Genomic DNA, 18,480 nt, shown 5'->3' with positions numbered 1-18,480 from the left:
TTATATATATTATATATTGTCGGTGGGGGGATAAGGATGTTAACTATCTTTGACTACTCTTCCATCTCTTTTTTATTGCCTTTGTTATATATACTTAAAAAACTATTAATGTATCTTTTTCGAACTATGGTGATTGAAATTAAACGCGTTAAGAACAATGAAATATGCTTAATTAATATAATATAAATCCATAAGTTGTTCGATCCATAATAGCAAACTGTTCATGAGTTCAATATTATTTGAAATATGGAACTGTTATTAATTGAGCATATATTTGAAAGTTTCTACATGAAAATTTGATGGATTCTTAGAATAGTTAAGAGAAAAAACTATACAAGAGTATACTGATAAATTATGCCACCAAAAGGTTGGAAGAAAGATTCAGAAGGAAAATATCCAACTACTTCTTATGTGAAGGAACAGGAAAATGTTACGATTCAAGATCTGTTGTTTCCCAGGAGTGTTGCCGTAAGTTTGGCAAAAGAGGGTGCCAATTCGATTCTTGGCCCAGGTGTTTCAGAACAGGATGTGGATGTTGCAAATGTTGACGAAGAACAAGTTGGTGAGTCTGACGCTCCTAAGAAGACTAAAAGTAATTCTGTCATGATTAATAAGGATGCTAGTCTTGCTGTACAGAGAAGTGCTACGGTATTTGTCAACCATTTGTTGATGTTTGCTAGAGATATGGCAAAACAAAAGGGTAGGAAGAGTTGCAATGCAGATGATGTCATGGAAGCACTGGAGGTGATTGGTTATGCTGGTTTTAAACCAATGATAAGAGAAAAATTAGATGATTTCCAGTCGATTCAAACATTGAGAAAGCAAAGGAAGACTCCTTCAAATCCTCAAGGTGATGAACAAGGAGGGGAGCAAGAACAGGAGCAGGAAACCAATAGTCAAACTATTGAAATTGATGAACAAGAAACTAAAAAACTAAAAACTGATACAGATGAATAATGAATCTATAAAATTAAAACATATAATAATAGACAGGCATACATTAAAACAAAAATATAACTTTCAAGAAATGAGTATTAATTTAAAAAAAGTACTTCACAAATCATATGTTTATGATATTTAAAAATAAGTCTTATCTAAATAGTATCTGAACAAATAATATTTTAAATATTAGATGAAATCATAGTAGAACATCAATATTACCCCAATTATAAAAATGATAGAAAAAAACAGTAAAGTCATATTCTTAAACCGCTGCCACCACATTTTATTTTTAAGTTTGACAGCTCTTTTTTTAAAATTTACACTGCTACTATTCAGAAGTGATGTCTTATCAACTAATAATGATATTTTTTCTTGTCTTTTCAAGAATTTGTCTATATTGTCATTCATTATCTTCAAAACCTCATTTAGTTCCTCATCAGTGTCTTGATAGTGGTTACCTTCTCTACCGTTATTATAATTCCCATTAGCTTCATTATCTTGAATTAATTTATTCCTATATGAGATTAGATCCTCTCGGAATTGATCTATTATTCCTCCAACTTTTAAACTCAATTCCTCATCAGTATCAAAACTCAGTGGTTCTCCACCTTCATCATTTGATTCTGCCAACTGCTTTAACTCACTTAATAACCTAATTGGTAGGATTTTGGGTACAGTAATTTTATTTATGCAAACAAAGAGTTTTGTATCCTTCGTGATAGACCCGTTGAGGGTATCACTTGTCGTATAATAACAATCATATCCATCCAATATATGCATAGAAACTTTTGTAACCTTATTTCCTAGTACGGGTACAACATTAGGTACTACAACATCATTAATTAGTTTATGGAACATATTTGGAGTCGCCATTAATTCCACTGCTGACGGACTCTCTGCGGGCTCACGAAAATTATTATCGACATTGTCATCATGTATTATAGACCCATAATTCACATTAGCATTATCTTGGTAGAAACAACTTGATATGGCCCTATTATCCTGGATTACCTCAACATAAGATACATTAAATTGTTTCATTGTTTAAAATAAAGAAAAAAAAAATAAGGTAATAAAATTAAAGTTACAGCTCTCAATGATCTCAATAATTTCAATATTTTTATTAATTGCCTTATATTATTCTAACAATAATATAACTGTAATAATATATATATATATATACGATTTTGAATGAAAATAAATTGAACAATTCATCCTGATTCAACATTTTTAAATATATAATTGATATCAATATCCCTTTTAAAATTATATCCATTAATTATATAATGCTTTTCAGTTAAAATATCTGTTTTATGCAGACGTTTATTTTACATTCCGGGTAAATTGACTATTTTTATCTCATAAACTTTAATATGAGTCGTCTGAGTGACAGTAATTCCACCGATATCTAAAACAACTGTCTGTTACAAAGCAGCTAGTATGCGATACAATCATTGTTGTATTCATTCAGTTATGAATAATCCTTTAACATTCATATTATCGTTGTATGCATCCTCTCAGAGACAAGAATATCATATATACATATATATATTCATAATGATAATGATTGTGATTGTGATGTGGTATTTCTATAACTTTATAAATGCATGTCGTTTAAGTGTAACTATTTCAAAATAAGTTCAGCTACTTGTTAACTTTTGAGCCCTTATGTTGAGAATACGATTTTACTCTCGAAAAGAAAAATGTCTTTTCATTCCTTAGTGAACATTCGGATACAGTCCCTTCCTTGTCAATCACTGATGAGATTACCCATTTCAATCTTTGGTTTCTTTTATGGCCATGATGTTTAATTTGTAATTCTTCTCTGTATGTGTATTTTTCATCAGATCTCATGATTGTGACATGACTGAAGTTATCTTCAAATCCTAAAGACCAGCGACATAAATCACTTCCTTTCGGTTTATGCTCTTTATCGAATAATTTGACTATAGACGATGGTTCATCAGTGGTGGTTAATCTTAAACATTCCCCATTTGGATAAAATCTAAGATATCTATAATAAGTGATCATATGAATTGGGTTAAGTAAAGAAGAGGAACCTTCAATGTTAGAACCGTGTCTTAAATAATTAACGACACTGATATAAATACCATCAAACTTGATATATGGTCTCACTTGAAGCATTAGTTGGCTATCATTATTCCACAATTCTTTTTCCAATTCATCGATATTACTTATCCCATTTAATGTCATCGCACTTTCATCGTAAATTTGTTTTGGGTATATATAGTTAGAGAATGTTATGTAAGGTAGTGAGTTATGAAAACATAATTCATTAAATTTAGAGCACGTTAATGACAGATTAAACCAACCTTCGCCTGACTGGAGTACGGTATGGTTAACAACGTTCAGTAGAATATCATTAGGTAGCATCTCTAATATCCAGCACGGCAATATTTCTTTTGGTTCTCCATCATTTTTATCAGTCCCATCTTCGGTATCGTTGCTTGCAGCAGTATTTTCTAGATTCAGTTTCTCCATCTTCTGAAATATAATCCATTCATCATGCAACTTCTTCCTATATAGTTTTTCGACACCTTCAAATAATCTAATTGCATCTCTATAATACTTAATGGCATCGGTCATTTTGCCATCCTTCTCCTTTTCAACACCTATCTCCCATATCTCAATTGCTTTAATAGCTTTGGGACTCAATGGTGAGTTAGGATCATCCTTAGTAATTAATGAATTTCCATCTTGCATGGTGTTTGTGCTCATCTCTTCTTTTTTGGAGGTCATCATAGGTGTAGTAATTTCTCCCAGTTAAGCTATACAAAATATTCATTAAATAACTATCATTGGTCAAAATAATAGTCCAAATGTTATGAGAGCATTACTGAATTAGTATTCTGTGATAGAACTCGAATGAATAATGTGCATGACTTGTGCTTTTTAAACTTTTTGTACTTTCAGTGTAAATTAATTACTAATAACGCACTAAGTTGAAAATAATGTTACAAGCTTCATTTTTCGAGATAATATTGTGCTGTAATAAAAACAGTAATTACTTGGATAATATTTAAATGAAACCATTGTAATAATTTCAAGATGGCAACTCTTTGGTAGTGAGTTATTTCTTAGGTAAATTTATACGTTGCTATGTACGAATAGAAGTGCCTATGTGTATATATATGCATTTCCTCTTGAAATTAAATCTAAGCTAGGAAAAAAGATAACAATGCCTTGTTGAAAAATGATGGGTTATCTAAGAATAAATTGTGGCCTGCTTCTGGGACCTCCATGTAAGTTGCGTAATTCAGTTCACCAACTTTTGAAGTATTGTATCCCTTCAATTCATTTAATTTTTTAGTCATTTGGTAACCTGCATAATTATTCATCCAATCTTCTTGACCATATAAAAGTAATACATTTTTAGCTTTTAATTTGTCTACTGTATCGGTGATTGGATCCTTTGCTAGTAACTTTGTGGTGAACAAATTTGTGAATGTTTTAATTGTTGTTTCTTCCATGCCACCTTTACCGTAAATTAATTCATGAATATAGTCTTTGTATAATGCATCATCAACTCTTCTATACGAAGCTTTGATATATTTCCAAGTCAAAGTTGATCCCACTGGGCCTAACCAACGCAAGACATTTAATTGATTATTGAATAAAAATTTTGGTATAGTTCTAGTATTTGTGAAAAATATTGAAGAAGGGTCCTCTTCCTCTATTTCGTATATTTTATCATTCTCAAATTTATTATTTATTGAGTAAATATTTGATTCCATCCCTAGTGGAGAAACTAAACACAATTTCTCTATGGAATCAGGATATTTTGTAGCATATTTGTAAGATAAATATCCACCAAAGGAATGACCTACTAAATTTATTTTATCCAATTTATTTTCGATTCTCCATTTTTCAATTCTATCAATGTAGTAATTTTCATTGATCTCTAATTCTTTTTTAGTTTCATTATAATATTTTTCATTGTGTTTAATATCATCCTTTGATAATTGGAAAGAAGTTATTTTTTTGGGATCATCTGATTTATCGTTCGAATTACTTAAAGTAACTTTTAAATTTTTAGTAACTTTTCTAGTTGGTAATTCAGGAGTTTTTGATAACCCAAAAGTTGGTAGGTCTATAGAATATAGATCTTTAATATAAGATGATAAACCAGCAAAGTTTCTGTAGTAAGCTAGTGATGAAGTTGCGTATCCATGGACTAATAAAGTAGGGGTTTCAATTAAATCACCATTCACAGCATTGTTATGAAAATGCCATTGATTTATTTCATCGAATAGCATTGTATTTGTTGTAGTGACATCACCATGAAACTCGATATTACTTACAATTTCATCTTGCAATGTTTTCAACTTATTGGTTGGTTCACACTTATTAAATTTAAAGTATGATGACCACATTTTTTTAGTAGAATATTTAACAGCAGACGTCTTGTTGTATGTATGTGTTTGTCTTATATATGTCCGCGATGCATATATTATTTACTTGACATTTTATTTCGTTCTCTGAATATAACAACAGAACTTGGATTTTGATTCCTCCAAAGATTACATATATTACAAAGGGTTTAAATATAATTTTATAAATTACAACTTCATCCATCTTTAGTTGAACAGATTAATAGCCATTTTGAAAAATGGCTATGATAATTCACAGGTGTCAGTCTCAATTGAAACATGATGATTAATTCCTTCTTATTAATTTTCTCTTCAATTTTATTTTCACATGCTTACTTAAACACCGTGAGAGAGAAAAGAAAGACTGTGACTTTTATTGCAGTTTCGAAGTTTCGAAGTTTCGAAATTTTTAATTTTTAATTTTTAATTTTTCAGCCTCGGTCGCGTCGTGGGACCGAGGCTGAAAAGAAAATGAGATTGAAACTGTACGCCTTACCAGTAAGAAAGGACTGTAGTAGAGCAAAGCTTATTAGATTGGGAAACGGAGATTAGATGGACATTCAGCAATGCTGACTTCGAAAGAGAAGAGACGGGATTGAAACGGATTAATAGTAGTAATGCTGCTAGCTACACCAGTGGTCATTTGTAAATGGTCGTTGTGGGTTTTACTGATCTCACTCGGTTATTCCAACATATAATGATTAATAATATGGGGATGGATGTTGAATCAATAGTGTTGAGAGGGCGGGTATATCTTGTCAAGGTATTAAGTGTGTGTTGTTGAACCTAGTTCCAAGAGAGTTAGCAACTCGGTGGGTAAGTTTGGAATAGAAAGCCAGTCTTTGGCGTTTAAAGAATAGTATACTTCCCTGTATTTTAAGATCCTGCCACATCTATTCTTGTTCTCTTGACGGTGCTATTCGTGGAAAGGGGGTGGAAAGAGGGAAAGAAAGTATCTTGTTGTGTATCTATCAATTTGTATGGTTGATAGTTAACTGACTGTTCAATTACATTGGAAGTCGTTGTATCTTGTTCTGGTGTTTTTGTTGGTTGGCTTTTTGTTTTCCTTGTACGTTTGTTTTTTAATAACGCTCTTCTCCTATCATTTATTTCAACAAGAAAAAAATGAAATCTGGGACTGATTATACCAACAATTAAATAGGTTTGAAGATGGAAGCCTGCTGATTAAAACATCATTGTTAAAATGGGGTGGAAAAGCGAATTGTACTCTACTATCAATAAATAATTCTTGTCCATGGTAAGAGAGAAAGAGTCTTCACAAAAATAGCTACAACGACATAAAATAATCATGGCTAAAAACACCACTTTAGAAACATCGATTAATCCATTTGATGTTTTGCAATCTTTAGAATCGGATTCTAGTATGGATGAATTATTTTCAGATGGTCAACAAAACTCTACGATTGAACAGCTTGATATAGTGGAACCAGAAATTAATAATGAAAAAATTACAGTTGAACACATCACAGAGGGAAAAGAAGAAGAAGAAGGAGAAGACAATGATGAAGAAGAAAATAATTATGAAAATAATGATGACATATATGTAGATTACGATGAAGAGATTCTCTTAGAAGCACAGTTGTTGGATGCTCAACAGCAATGGGAGGAATCACTACAACAACTTAATAAAGTTTTAAATTGGTTAGTTCTGCCTTTATTTGGAAAGTTTCTGGGGAGAAGAACATCGAAAGTTATTTGGAAGAAAGTAATGAATTATCTCTGGTAACTCTCATTACTTCAAGTAGATCATCGAAGTCAATAACATTTATAGATAAATAAGTCTCCAAATTTACTAAAGCGATAGAAATATATATGTGTGCCTGGTACATTGCTAAATTGATTGAAGTGTATACTTACGTACTCTACATATATTCATTATAATACATTCAATGTCGACGAAATATTAAAATTCATGGTCAATTATTTTTTGCTTGCGTAAATCGCAATTATCTGATAAAGTAAAGTCGTTTTACTTCTTCAAAGTCATTAACGAAGCAATGAAAGTTAAGATCAATCTTGAACGAACCTCATTAATATCTTCTGGGACTAACCAAATCAAAGCACCTAATTTTCTGGCAATGGAAATAGCTAATCTTGCATTGGCATATCTTTCTTCTTCCGTATTACCTGGAGTTACTAAATCATAGTTGACATAACCTGGTGCGATACCATTCAAGACGTCTAATAAGAATACACCAGATGCTAGGGAAGAATCCTTTAGAGATCTAGTAGTAGAACTCTTACCACCTTTAACAACTTGCTCTTGAGCCCATTTCAAAATTTGAGCATCGCTCATATCTCTACCAGTGGATGACAAAGTTTGCATCGTGTTGACAATGTTCCTACGCATCAATTGCCAAACTAGACCTAAAATTAATAATTTTGTACCGTCTACAATGTCAGAACCTTCAATACCAACTAAAGAGAATCCCTTAGATTTACCTAATTCGACGGCATAATTTGTGTTTTCTAAAGCCTTGAATCTAGATAATTCAGCACCAGAGGTTGGCCTCTTATTTATGTGTTTCTGATCAACGGAACCTGGAATAACCTTGTCATAAGCCTGTAATAAAACTAAACCATCCTTTAAATCTTCGAATAGAGAAATAACAGGTGGGTCGACATCTAATGAATTCAACCATAAAGTAAAAACTCTGGCTTCTCTTTCGCCTTCAGCATCGAATTCTTCAATTTCAGGCACTTCAGCCTCTTCGATTGGCTCTAAACCTGGATGAGTGTTGAATAAATGAGCAACAAACGCTAAATTTAACTTTGGATTACCAGCAACAAGAGAACTTGGAGTCAGATATTTTCTACAGTCCAGTTTTTCTGCATTTTGTAAAATTTGTTCAGCTCTTTCCAGTAAGTCTGTCGTCTGTAAAGGAGCAGTGGAGCATAAGCTTGAGTTTAATTGATTTAACAAGATGGTATAATTTTCACCATCAGCTACATCTTTGGAGAAATTTGTGACAGTTCTATTCCAGTTAGCTTGTTTCAAATGATAATTGAACCAACGTAATAAGATTTGCTCTGGTGGTAATCTCAAAAATTGTTCTAAAGTTTCATCATTCTCTAGTAGACGATATAATTCAGGATGCAGTTTGATATCAATTTTACTCAATAGACCTCTTCTAATGATTTGCCAAATCAAACCTAAAATTAAATGTTCTTTACCTTCAATAATATCTTCTGAGTGAACATTAACAACAACACAACCAATAGCTTTTGCTGAGTTAATTACAATGTTTGCGTTTTCACTAGCTTGGAAATTATTTAGTTCTTTACCATTTTTCGACCAATTTAAAACTCTAGTATCAATGGTGTCAGGTACGGAATCATTGATTAACTTAGACAGAACTAAACCATCTCTACACTCATCAAAAAGTTGAAAAGTATCTTCTGGGAAAGGTAACATATGACCAACATCGGCATCTCCTGCTAAAACACTATTAATATGTTTAGTGAATTCACGTCTTTCTTCTTCATTGATAGTGTGAGTAGTACCACTTGTAGAACCACCCACAATGATATTAGCTTTTGCACCAGTACCTTTATGTTGCAAACCAGCTGGTTGTTGACTGTTAACCACCGGAGGAAGGGAACCACCACTGACATTAAAACTTGTTGGTGGAGCAGCACCTGCGCTACTTTCTCTCAGTTTGGCAATTAATTCGACGTAATCATCTAATTCGACACGACCAGAAGCATCGACATTGACTTGTTTCAAAGTTTCTCTTGCTTCATCATAAGTGATGTTGTCGGATTTAGAAACTGCTTCTAAAGCTTGTTGTTTTTCAACCCAACCTTTATCGTCTAAATCGATAGCTCTGAACTTTTCAATAGTCTCAAATAGATCTTCTTGAGTCAGAATAGGAAATTTCCTTTGTAATTTAACAATGTTCATGTTTCAATAGAAATTAATATGAAAAATATCACCCTTTTTGCACTTCAAAAGGTTTTACTTAAGTATCTTAGGTTAAGGGGGATGTTCGATATGCTGAAAAGTAGTTCAAAAATTGAAGACAATTTTAAACTTTAACAGGAACAAGTACAATAAATTCACAACTTAAATTATAAGTAGAATATAGTCAATTCTTCATGTCATGTCTATATATAAATTAATTATTTCTTTAATCCATTGATACTTGTAGATTAATAAATCTGTATTATTATTTTGTTAAGTGGGTTTTCTAAATTGTTCATTTTGTCATTTTATTTTTTTGTTCTTTTTCCAATTTTTTAGATAATGTTGGGAAATTATCAAATTTCAAGAATTTTGACAGTGAAAACAGCGTAGAAATAGATGGAAATTGTTTAAATTTGGAAAAACGCCTACCAAATAGGTAGGCGCAAAAGGACAATTTTAAGCCTTTATGTATCCTAAAATGTAAGAATCTGGATCAAGTTAATAATTGCATCAAAAAGAACTATTACATGGAATGACATTAAATATTGGTAAAAATGCACAAGCTATAAAGTAATTGCAACATTGTAATGGTGAGATAAGATGTCTTGTGGTATATGGAGGAATAAGTCTCCATCTTGAAAGTTAGCATATCAACTTTCTGCAACATGTTTGAAGCAAACATAATACGGAATTTTATTTGATATCCTTAACCGGAGAATATTATATATAGGCACATAGATACCGTATAATATTTATATCATATTAGTACTAGGATCTCGTTGCAATAATTTGTGTTAAATTGTGATTTTTTATTGTTCTTTTGGAGAATGCTGATACAGTTACAACGATTATTTTATTGCGATTGTTAATACGAAGACAATACGTATTTTTAAACATGGCTTTTCTACTGTGATTTTTGATTTTATATAACATTCTCATTCTCTTAATTCAAGTATAATGATTTTCTTTTGTTCAGTTTAATTACCTGAAAGATGGTTACAGATATTAATGTGTTATTTACTTGACCTGTAGTAAATGCATGGTCATATGCTTAAATGGAATTCAATGCTGCATAACCTATTCAAACATCTATTGTGATATTAATGTATCATGAAATTGTTCACAGAATTATCTATTTATTTCCTCTGGACGGTTATTAATCTCTATTCTTTCCCGGCATCCATCTATTGTAAACAACTTCAGAAATTCTATAACTTGAGAAGACGCTTGTATAGTCCTGTTTATTCCATAATTTTATTATTTCATCTTCGTTTTTCAAAGTTTCAATGTAGCAAAGAATTAAACTCTTTTTGGCGTTACTTGTTACACGAGATAAACTGGAGTACCATTCGTAAGGTTTTGATTCCTCATATCCTAAAGACATTACACAAAACTGAGCATGTTGAAATGGTGGTCCTCTTTTATACAGTAAATATTCACAGCCAAATTTAATCCCTGATCTTACACTCCATCCTCTTGATCGGTAATGGTGGTATATAAGATACTGTTTTACTATATTCTCTATGTTATTATATGAATACGCTTCATTGTCTTGTGATTTTCTAAGAAGAATATTAAACAAGTCTTCTAACTTAGTATCCAAGACCGGTAATGCATATGTTAAAAATATAGCCTCCACAGGTAATAATTCTAACGATTCAAGATTAATAATTTCATTTTGATCGTTTATGATTTCATCATCTTCGAATTTGACTATCAAATCAGTATTTTGATCACTTGGACCTAAACTATCAGATAGTTGCACATCTCTTAATTCTCTAAGATGTTCACGTTGTTCTGTTATGTATCTATTCTCTTCTTCTTTTGTGCAACCATTCTTTCGCATCTCCAATAAGTTGTCGTCCATTGCTTTTCTTTGTTTCTTAAAATGAGCTCTTTGAGCTCTTCTAATTTGTGTAATTTTTTCCAAACTCAAATTAGGATCACCTTTATTGATCACATTGTTAATTCTTTTACTAGTACGTTCTAACCAGGTAGGTTCACTACGTGACAATTGTCCAGTACCAAAAAAACCATTTCTCCATAAATACTCCATTCCTCTAACATCTTTAACCAAAATATGAGGATATCTACTACCAACAATTTCTATTGGGATTCTAAACTCTAAGTAATTTACACTTTTATAATAACAATATACCCAATATGCCCATGAAATTGGATTATGAGGAAATAGTTGTGGTAACGAGTCTATTGGATGAATTGGTAACGGATATTTATAGCGTTTATTATTTGGTTTTCCCTTTGCCATTTCTATTTCATTATAGGTATACTATTGCTGATCTTACGTTGCCCTTGGTAGTTTCTTTTTACTTTGTTGATAATTGTATAACTATCCTTTTATTATTTAAACTTTTTGATACCAAGCTCATCGCTAATTAAATTTTAGTACAAGCAAAATGATTATACAAAACTGTAATATATATACTTGAAAAATAAATTAACCAAGAATATCGATGACTGCAAACTGAAAAATGCTCCAGTATCATGTTTATTATATAGATATTGTTAAATTTTAAACTAAGTAATTAAGAAATATACAAGAAGTAAACAATGGAAAGAAGAATTTGATGTATCAGATACCGTTGTAGTCTATTGAGAAATCATGTGCTCACATCGATCTCGATCTTCGAGCAACAAAAAAAGAATCATCATAAAAATCAAACTTAATAACCATATTTTTTATGAAATATTATATTAATAATACAGATGTTATTGTCAAATTAATTCGTACACTTTCTAGTATAAGACTGCCAATATTAACTCTGTAATTATCATATATTATACACATTACAGATAGTTGTTTTGAGCACTATCGAACTTTCTTTTTAATGAAGTGATTCACTTAATAAGTTTAATCGTAGCTTCATTGTTCACTTTTGCATGAGAAATGCAATGAACTATATTTTAACCATAAAGTAACTGAATTCAATAAAGGGCATAGGCTGATATTGTTCAGTCTTATATAGAAAAAATTTTCAAATTTTTATTAAAATACAATTAAAGCGCATTTCAATAACAATTTTGACGAACTACCATAAAAATATATTCATGTAAAAAAAATATGATTAGGGTTTATACGATGACAGTTTTATTAAATTGATTTAGTATTATGATAGTATGACTATGTTTATATAATTTATGTATGTGCTGATATATGATATTCGGTATATCCAATTATAATGTAATTGATCAAAGGAACCGTAATATTTTAGCTAAATAGTGATTCGGCATTAACTAACTCATATATTTGATTACTCTTATAATTGAAATGATGGAAAATTGGAACATTACATCTTTGATGCTCATCAACCCGAATGATTTTTGTAGGCATATCATTTAATACTAAATATTGTAAGTTACTGAATTTTTGAAGAAAATAGTCGAATGTTTTCTTCAATGAATGCGTGTGTGCATGATATAACTTAATAATGTCCTCTTCACTGATTGAGGTATTATCACTTGGATTATATTTCAATAATGAATTAACCTTCTTGGCATGCTCAGATAATGATGCTGCGTTAAATGCAATTGGAGGATATTCTCCAAGTATATGACAATATGGAATGATAGGATATAGTTTAAACATTTGAAGTAAAAAGTTTTTATCTTCAACATCACTAAAATCACTAATGGTAAAGGAGTCTTGAGAAGGAAAATATTTCTTTAAAATGACGTTGTGTAAAGTTTCATTACAATCATCACATTTACAGACGACATTGATTTTAAATTCTGATATCTCATCTTGTTCGATAAATAATAATGCAGTATCCAATGGTTCAAATTTTATATCAATGTATTTAATTTTATCTTTGCATGCTGACATGCCCATGGTATCCAAAAACGTTTTCGACATTGGAGCATCGAACATATAATCTAATTTTAGTGTTTCTAAGTTATTAAAATTTTTTATGCACTTCGTTATGAATGGTTCCTTAGCGAATAGGGAAGATAAAATTAATTCTTTAATGTTTTTAAATCTCAGAAAGTCATTTAATTGCCACATTTCATATAAATCTAAATCCGAGTCGTTATTATTGTACCATGATAAAATTTCTAGTTCTTCTAATGCATCAATATCGAATATATCATAGTAATGAGTGGGATTGATAAAATCTATAGGTTGTGTGTTATGTGTATCAGGTCTCAAATTTAAACATAAAGATTTTATTTTCAATGGTTTATCTCTTTTCTCGAAGAAAGTGCATGCATTTACATGAATAGTCAACGTTTCTATTCTATTCCAATCCAATGGTTCTATCATTTTATATAACTTATTATAGTATTGTTCAGTGGCCATGCTAACATCAGGTAATTTTGATGGTGGGGTTAATGTTAATGTCTTTAAGGTTGTTTTTTTTTCTATAAGTGAATAAGTGATGTAATCTTTAATATAATTATCAAAACTTTGTAAATTGTTACAATATAGTATTAGTAAATTAATAAACTGTTTCATTAAAGTATCATCTAAATTCCAATTACAATGAATATTTCGAATTAGAGGAGCCAGTTTTATTTTATTATTATCTAATGATTCTATTAGAATCTTGAATTTTTCCATGCATAGAAGATTTTTTGTTTTCAAATCTCGATCTAAAGAGTATGCTAAATAAGACCATTTCGAAGAACCAAGAAGTGGGTCTAAATCAGTCGGGTAGTATGGTCTTTCATTTAAATATAAATTTTGATAAATTGAAGAAAGGATCTTGTCGTAGACGGCTTTGGAAACATACGAGAGTGAGATCTTATCCCGTTGAGTTAAAAACTCGCTTACCCTTGAAAATAATTCATCAGGTAATTTATCCAGCATTATATATAATTGATTAAAATCAATTCACTTCTCTGTGCTCCAATAGATACGTGTATCAAATTTTATCGAGAGAGTGTATATGAATAAAGACAAGTTGAAAGATGCAGCTAGAATGGTTATATAGGTTGTCATTATTGAATTGATTATTAATAAATTAATCAACTAATAAATTATTCAAATAATTAATTAAAGGAAATTGCTAACTGATTGATAAATATTATTAATCCAAATTACACTCACGTGATCAGATCTGTCTGATATAACCATATTTTTTAAGAAACAATATGTTCGCGAAGTAACCCTTCGTGGACATTTGGTCAATTTGAAACAATACAGAGATGATCAGCAGTTCCCCTGCATAAGGATGAACCGTTTTACAAAGAGATTTAATAAGTTTTTTTATATATATCATATTAATGAAGCTATATTGATATATTAAAACTAGTTGAATGTATTTTCATTAATCAAGAACTTTGTAACTCATGGTAGATTGAAAACACCTTGTGAAAAGGACAAGCCAGAGGTTTTCGGTTCGAACCTCTCCCGGGAACGGAATTATTTTTGCCTTATTTTAAGTAGTAAAAACAAGAATTCAAGGGATGTTAAAAAGTAGTGACAGCACATTACATTATTGTAATGTCATATATATAGTAAGCTTCAGAAAGCATTGTCTTTGGGCGATAAGGGGAATAGATGTAAGTAACCATTTGAAGATGAATGAAAAGAACGAACTTCAGCGATAGACATGTTAACTACACTATGTAACTGATGATCGATTGATTCTTGTAACTGCAGTGATCAAAAAATACAATCAAACACTTAATGTTTTTAACACTTAATAAACAATTATTATATTAATGATAATTTATATTTTTATAAAACAGAATTTATTTACTTATTTATAAAAAAATCAAATCATTAACTTCAAACATAAAAGTCTATTAATTTTTTGTTTTTATGAATTTATAACGCCTCCAAGTATATTATTATGGTATATTAAAGATTAAAATTTGTTTTTGCAAATAAAAAAATGAATTCTAAATATTTCAATATGCTTATAATAATAAAGCAGCAGCACCGGCTAATAAAGCGGCACCGGCTGGTAAAGCCTTGACAGCAGCACCTTCGTAAGAAGAGACAGCGTGGGTGGTGGAAGTAGAGTTAGCGGCGACAGAATGTGGAGCGACGGTAGCTGGAGCAGCTTCTTCAGAAGAAAGTGGACACCAGGTAGTGTATTCAGTGACAACACCGTTTTCAGTGACAGTAGCAGTGGAAACTAAAGCAGTGGAAACAGTTTCGGAACAAGCGTGGTCTTCACAAGAAGTGATGGTGACCAAGGTAGTTTGGTTGTCAGAAACGTATTCAGTGGTGACGTTAGCGTCAGTGGAGTTAGAAGCGGCGGTGGCAACGGCGGCGACGGCGGCAAAAGAAGCGACAGTGGAAAATTGCATTGTTAATTTAATTGAATTTAAAGCGAGTGGCAGAAGATTTTTTTCTTAGGGTATATGTTATAACAAGAAAATAAAAAAAAAAGTACAAGAATATTTAATAGGAAGATTAGAATTGAAATAAAAGAACAAGTTAAAATAATACCTCGCCTTATATACAAATTTATTTGTTATATTTCAATTATTTTTTTTCAATCTCATAAAAAGAAAAAGAGAGAAAAATAAAAAGAGTGCATATCTGATAATCTATTCTGCTGTGTAAAAAAGTGATAAAAATAAACTGACAAAAAGCCGGTGAAATTCATGGAGAAGAAAGAAATTTAAAAAAAAATACAACAGTTGAACAGAGGTACTAAATAGCCAGCAGAAAGAAAAATTGACACAGATACACAGACACATGCTCGCAAAATTTGTGAATCACGTCATGTAGCGTAAAAACGACTGCAGAAATAAGATAAAACATGAAATTGACCGGACGATTTTTGTCAGTTTTATTTGTTTATTTGTTTTGTTATTATTTGTTTTTGTTGTTTCTGTGCTGGTTCTTGTTAAAAGCGACAAAAAGAGGTCGAGGAGAATGAAAAGATCCGCGTAGAAAACAGCGGGGTCACAATATTTTCAAGAGAGGATACAGAAGAAAAAAAGTAAGACAATGTTATCTTGTTTATGTGACTTTCATTAACTGACAGAGTAATAATGATAACAATAAATTTTAAAAGTGCCTAGCGAGCGTCGAGTCGTGTCGAGCCGAGTCGTGTCGACTCTGTAGCTGTGCGACTAACTTACATGCAGGGAAGAAAAGATAACGAAAAATTTCGTATTTTGTATTACCGAATTGAGAAGCCAAAAGAAAAGAAAAGAAAAACAAGCGCAAGCTAATAAGAATGAAAAAGCGGGAAAAAACCAAAAGCAGTAGTTTTTGATTTTATTTATTGTCCAGAAGTTTCTTTGTGTCATACGATTTTTTCGGATGTGCAAAAAAAACCAAATTATATTAAGATGCACTACCAAGAAGTCGAAGTACATGCACCGATGATGCAGTCTTTGAAATCACGTGGAAACACGAGCGTGAAGAAAGCATATGTGAACAAAAAAAACAGGAAGTTCTTGACTTGGACAGTGAAAGCCCAAGAGGACAAACAGAAGCGACTGAAAGAAAGTTATGTGTAAATTTTGCTTGACTTTGTTCAGATGCAATGTCATAATGTCAAATGACGGTTGACGGTTGACGGCTGACTGGTAACATGTCGGTGGTTGCAAAGTAAGTTCTGTAAAATTTAGTAGAGACGGATTGCTTTACTAACCTATGATAGACACATTAAAGGTTATTAGTATAACTATTATGAAAATTTTCGTTCTTTTTTTTATCACCGAGAGTTTCTCAGATTGTTGTAGTCATACAATATTGTACCCAGGAGAAAAGCAAGCATTAAAACGTTTACAATATCAGTTGGCGCTAGTGAGCTGTTTATTGTTGTTGTTTTGCACTTTTTAACTCTTAACTCTTGCTGCATTCTGCGGGTATTTCATACATTCTTTGTAAAATTAATTTTCATCGGCCTCGTGTTAGAATTTGTGTGCGATTGACATTCCCGTGACATAACAAAATAACGTAGGAATATCATATGCAAAGTTATATTACTTTTACTGGCTCGCTTCGTTCTCTTGGTATCTCCTGGTAGGGAGAATCGTGTGTGGGTTGAGGGTGAATTCATTGTCGTATTTCATGTTTTTTTCCCAATTTGTTTCCATCTTTAATTAAAATCGCAAATATAATCCATATCTTTTCTATATTTAGAAAGAAATTCTATTTTTATGTCGTTCGAGCATTGTTTACGTACTCTACATTTGAATTTGCTGGAACATTTCCTGCGTAACTTCCCCCCCTATTGTCATCATCATGCCTGTATTTCTTGTTTTTATAATTTGGGAACACTTGCAGAGAAGAGGGGGTCAGATGTTTTTTGAGAAAGAAAATAGAGAGTGGGTATTCCCTACTAGGTATCCTCTAATTTTTATCGCTCTGATGTATTTTTCATTTTGTTCATTCGTGGTCCTCCCCTCAAATCTTTGAATTAAGGTATATTACGGGTATACCATGTTACATAAATTCAAAGACCCACACTGTTTCTGTCTCGAGCTGAAACTATTAACTATTGCATAAGTCGTGCTAGCTAGTTAGACGCATAGCGTCCATTCACACGCACACCACCTAGTACTACTTTTGCATGCATGCATGAATTACCTTGCACATGTAAATTAAATTTAATGTCATGTATACATGTTCGCTGGAAAGTTAATAGCCACTTGATTTGTTAATAAAAATCCATTTTACCGGGTCAAGAAAAAAAGAATCAGGGAATAAAAGTCACGATTTTATTCTTTTGGCGCATCCGGGATTCTCGAATTATTTTTTCGTTGCTTTTCAAAATCTTTTCGCGTCCCAAATTACTTATTCAAGGCCGAGTTTCCTGTTGTGAATATGCCAATTCAAAATTATTTAGTACATTTTTCTTGATTATGATGATTATTATTGGTTTTGCTTCATATTATACTTATTTAGGCGATATATTAAATAAAGAATTTTGATTAACGATATCTTATCCATGTTCCTGACATGATAACATGCTAGAGAATACACACATATACTGATACTATCATCCACTTGCTCTTTAACTAAATAGGATCAGAATTAAGTGCTGCAATGTGCATTATTTATTTATTTTCTTTCGGTAAACGTTATTATATAACCTCTTTTGGAATCATGGATGCTGTGGTTATTAGAAGTTACGAATTATGTTAATATTTGCATCAAAATGAAATATTGTAGTGATATAGGGCATGTCGAGATCAGATTGGAGTTTTACCGTAATGGTATTTGGTAAACAGATGACCAGAATCTAATGATGGTGGCATATGCTCAACTACATTATGTTTCTTGCA

At 31.4% G+C, this 18,480-nt stretch overlaps 9 protein-coding genes across 9 annotated transcripts; 2 read left to right on the top strand and 7 right to left on the bottom strand.

Annotated features, from left to right (window-relative positions):
* Nucleotides 1-354: 354 nt before the first annotated feature.
* Nucleotides 355-957, top strand: DPB4 (DNA polymerase epsilon noncatalytic subunit; the record flags this gene model as incomplete). The annotated part of the gene is made up of 1 exon (XM_003683641.1): nucleotides 355-957. One exon carries the CDS (start codon nucleotides 355-357, stop codon nucleotides 955-957), a length of 603 nt encoding a protein of 200 aa, XP_003683689.1.
* Nucleotides 958-1,128: 171 nt separating this feature from the next.
* Nucleotides 1,129-1,983, bottom strand: NYV1 (Nyv1p; the record flags this gene model as incomplete). Its single annotated transcript, XM_003683640.1, has 1 exon — nucleotides 1,129-1,983. The coding sequence occupies one exon, from the start codon at nucleotides 1,981-1,983 to the stop codon at nucleotides 1,129-1,131; it is 855 nt and encodes a 284-aa protein (XP_003683688.1).
* Nucleotides 1,984-2,586: 603 nt separating this feature from the next.
* On the bottom strand, nucleotides 2,587-3,705 carry HRT3 (SCF ubiquitin ligase complex subunit HRT3; the record flags this gene model as incomplete). Its single annotated transcript, XM_003683639.1, has 1 exon — nucleotides 2,587-3,705. One exon carries the CDS (start codon nucleotides 3,703-3,705, stop codon nucleotides 2,587-2,589), a length of 1,119 nt encoding a protein of 372 aa, XP_003683687.1.
* A 413-nt stretch (nucleotides 3,706-4,118) lies between these two features.
* Nucleotides 4,119-5,336, bottom strand: ECM18 (alpha/beta hydrolase family protein; the record flags this gene model as incomplete). Its single annotated transcript, XM_003683638.1, has 1 exon — nucleotides 4,119-5,336. One exon carries the CDS (start codon nucleotides 5,334-5,336, stop codon nucleotides 4,119-4,121), a length of 1,218 nt encoding a protein of 405 aa, XP_003683686.1.
* A 1,306-nt stretch (nucleotides 5,337-6,642) lies between these two features.
* MIM2 (Mim2p) lies at nucleotides 6,643-7,080 on the top strand (the record flags this gene model as incomplete). Its single annotated transcript, XM_003683637.1, has 1 exon — nucleotides 6,643-7,080. The coding sequence occupies one exon, from the start codon at nucleotides 6,643-6,645 to the stop codon at nucleotides 7,078-7,080; it is 438 nt and encodes a 145-aa protein (XP_003683685.1).
* A 243-nt stretch (nucleotides 7,081-7,323) lies between these two features.
* Nucleotides 7,324-9,258, bottom strand: SAC6 (fimbrin; the record flags this gene model as incomplete). The annotated part of the gene is made up of 1 exon (XM_003683636.1): nucleotides 7,324-9,258. The coding sequence occupies one exon, from the start codon at nucleotides 9,256-9,258 to the stop codon at nucleotides 7,324-7,326; it is 1,935 nt and encodes a 644-aa protein (XP_003683684.1).
* A 1,159-nt stretch (nucleotides 9,259-10,417) lies between these two features.
* Nucleotides 10,418-11,530, bottom strand: SEN2 (tRNA splicing endonuclease subunit SEN2; the record flags this gene model as incomplete). The annotated part of the gene is made up of 1 exon (XM_003683635.1): nucleotides 10,418-11,530. One exon carries the CDS (start codon nucleotides 11,528-11,530, stop codon nucleotides 10,418-10,420), a length of 1,113 nt encoding a protein of 370 aa, XP_003683683.1.
* Nucleotides 11,531-12,490: 960 nt separating this feature from the next.
* On the bottom strand, nucleotides 12,491-14,089 carry TPHA0A01650 (uncharacterized protein; the record flags this gene model as incomplete). Its single annotated transcript, XM_003683634.1, has 1 exon — nucleotides 12,491-14,089. The coding sequence occupies one exon, from the start codon at nucleotides 14,087-14,089 to the stop codon at nucleotides 12,491-12,493; it is 1,599 nt and encodes a 532-aa protein (XP_003683682.1).
* A 1,055-nt stretch (nucleotides 14,090-15,144) lies between these two features.
* On the bottom strand, nucleotides 15,145-15,540 carry CCW12 (Ccw12p; the record flags this gene model as incomplete). The annotated part of the gene is made up of 1 exon (XM_003683633.1): nucleotides 15,145-15,540. One exon carries the CDS (start codon nucleotides 15,538-15,540, stop codon nucleotides 15,145-15,147), a length of 396 nt encoding a protein of 131 aa, XP_003683681.1.
* Nucleotides 15,541-18,480: the final 2,940 nt, after the last annotated feature.

Source organism: Tetrapisispora phaffii, chromosome 1 (assembly GCF_000236905.1).
Source record: "Tetrapisispora phaffii CBS 4417 chromosome 1, complete genome".
Lineage (NCBI taxonomy): Eukaryota > Fungi > Ascomycota > Saccharomycetes > Saccharomycetales > Saccharomycetaceae > Tetrapisispora > Tetrapisispora phaffii.
This window is presented reverse-complemented; position numbering and strand designations above follow the sequence as displayed.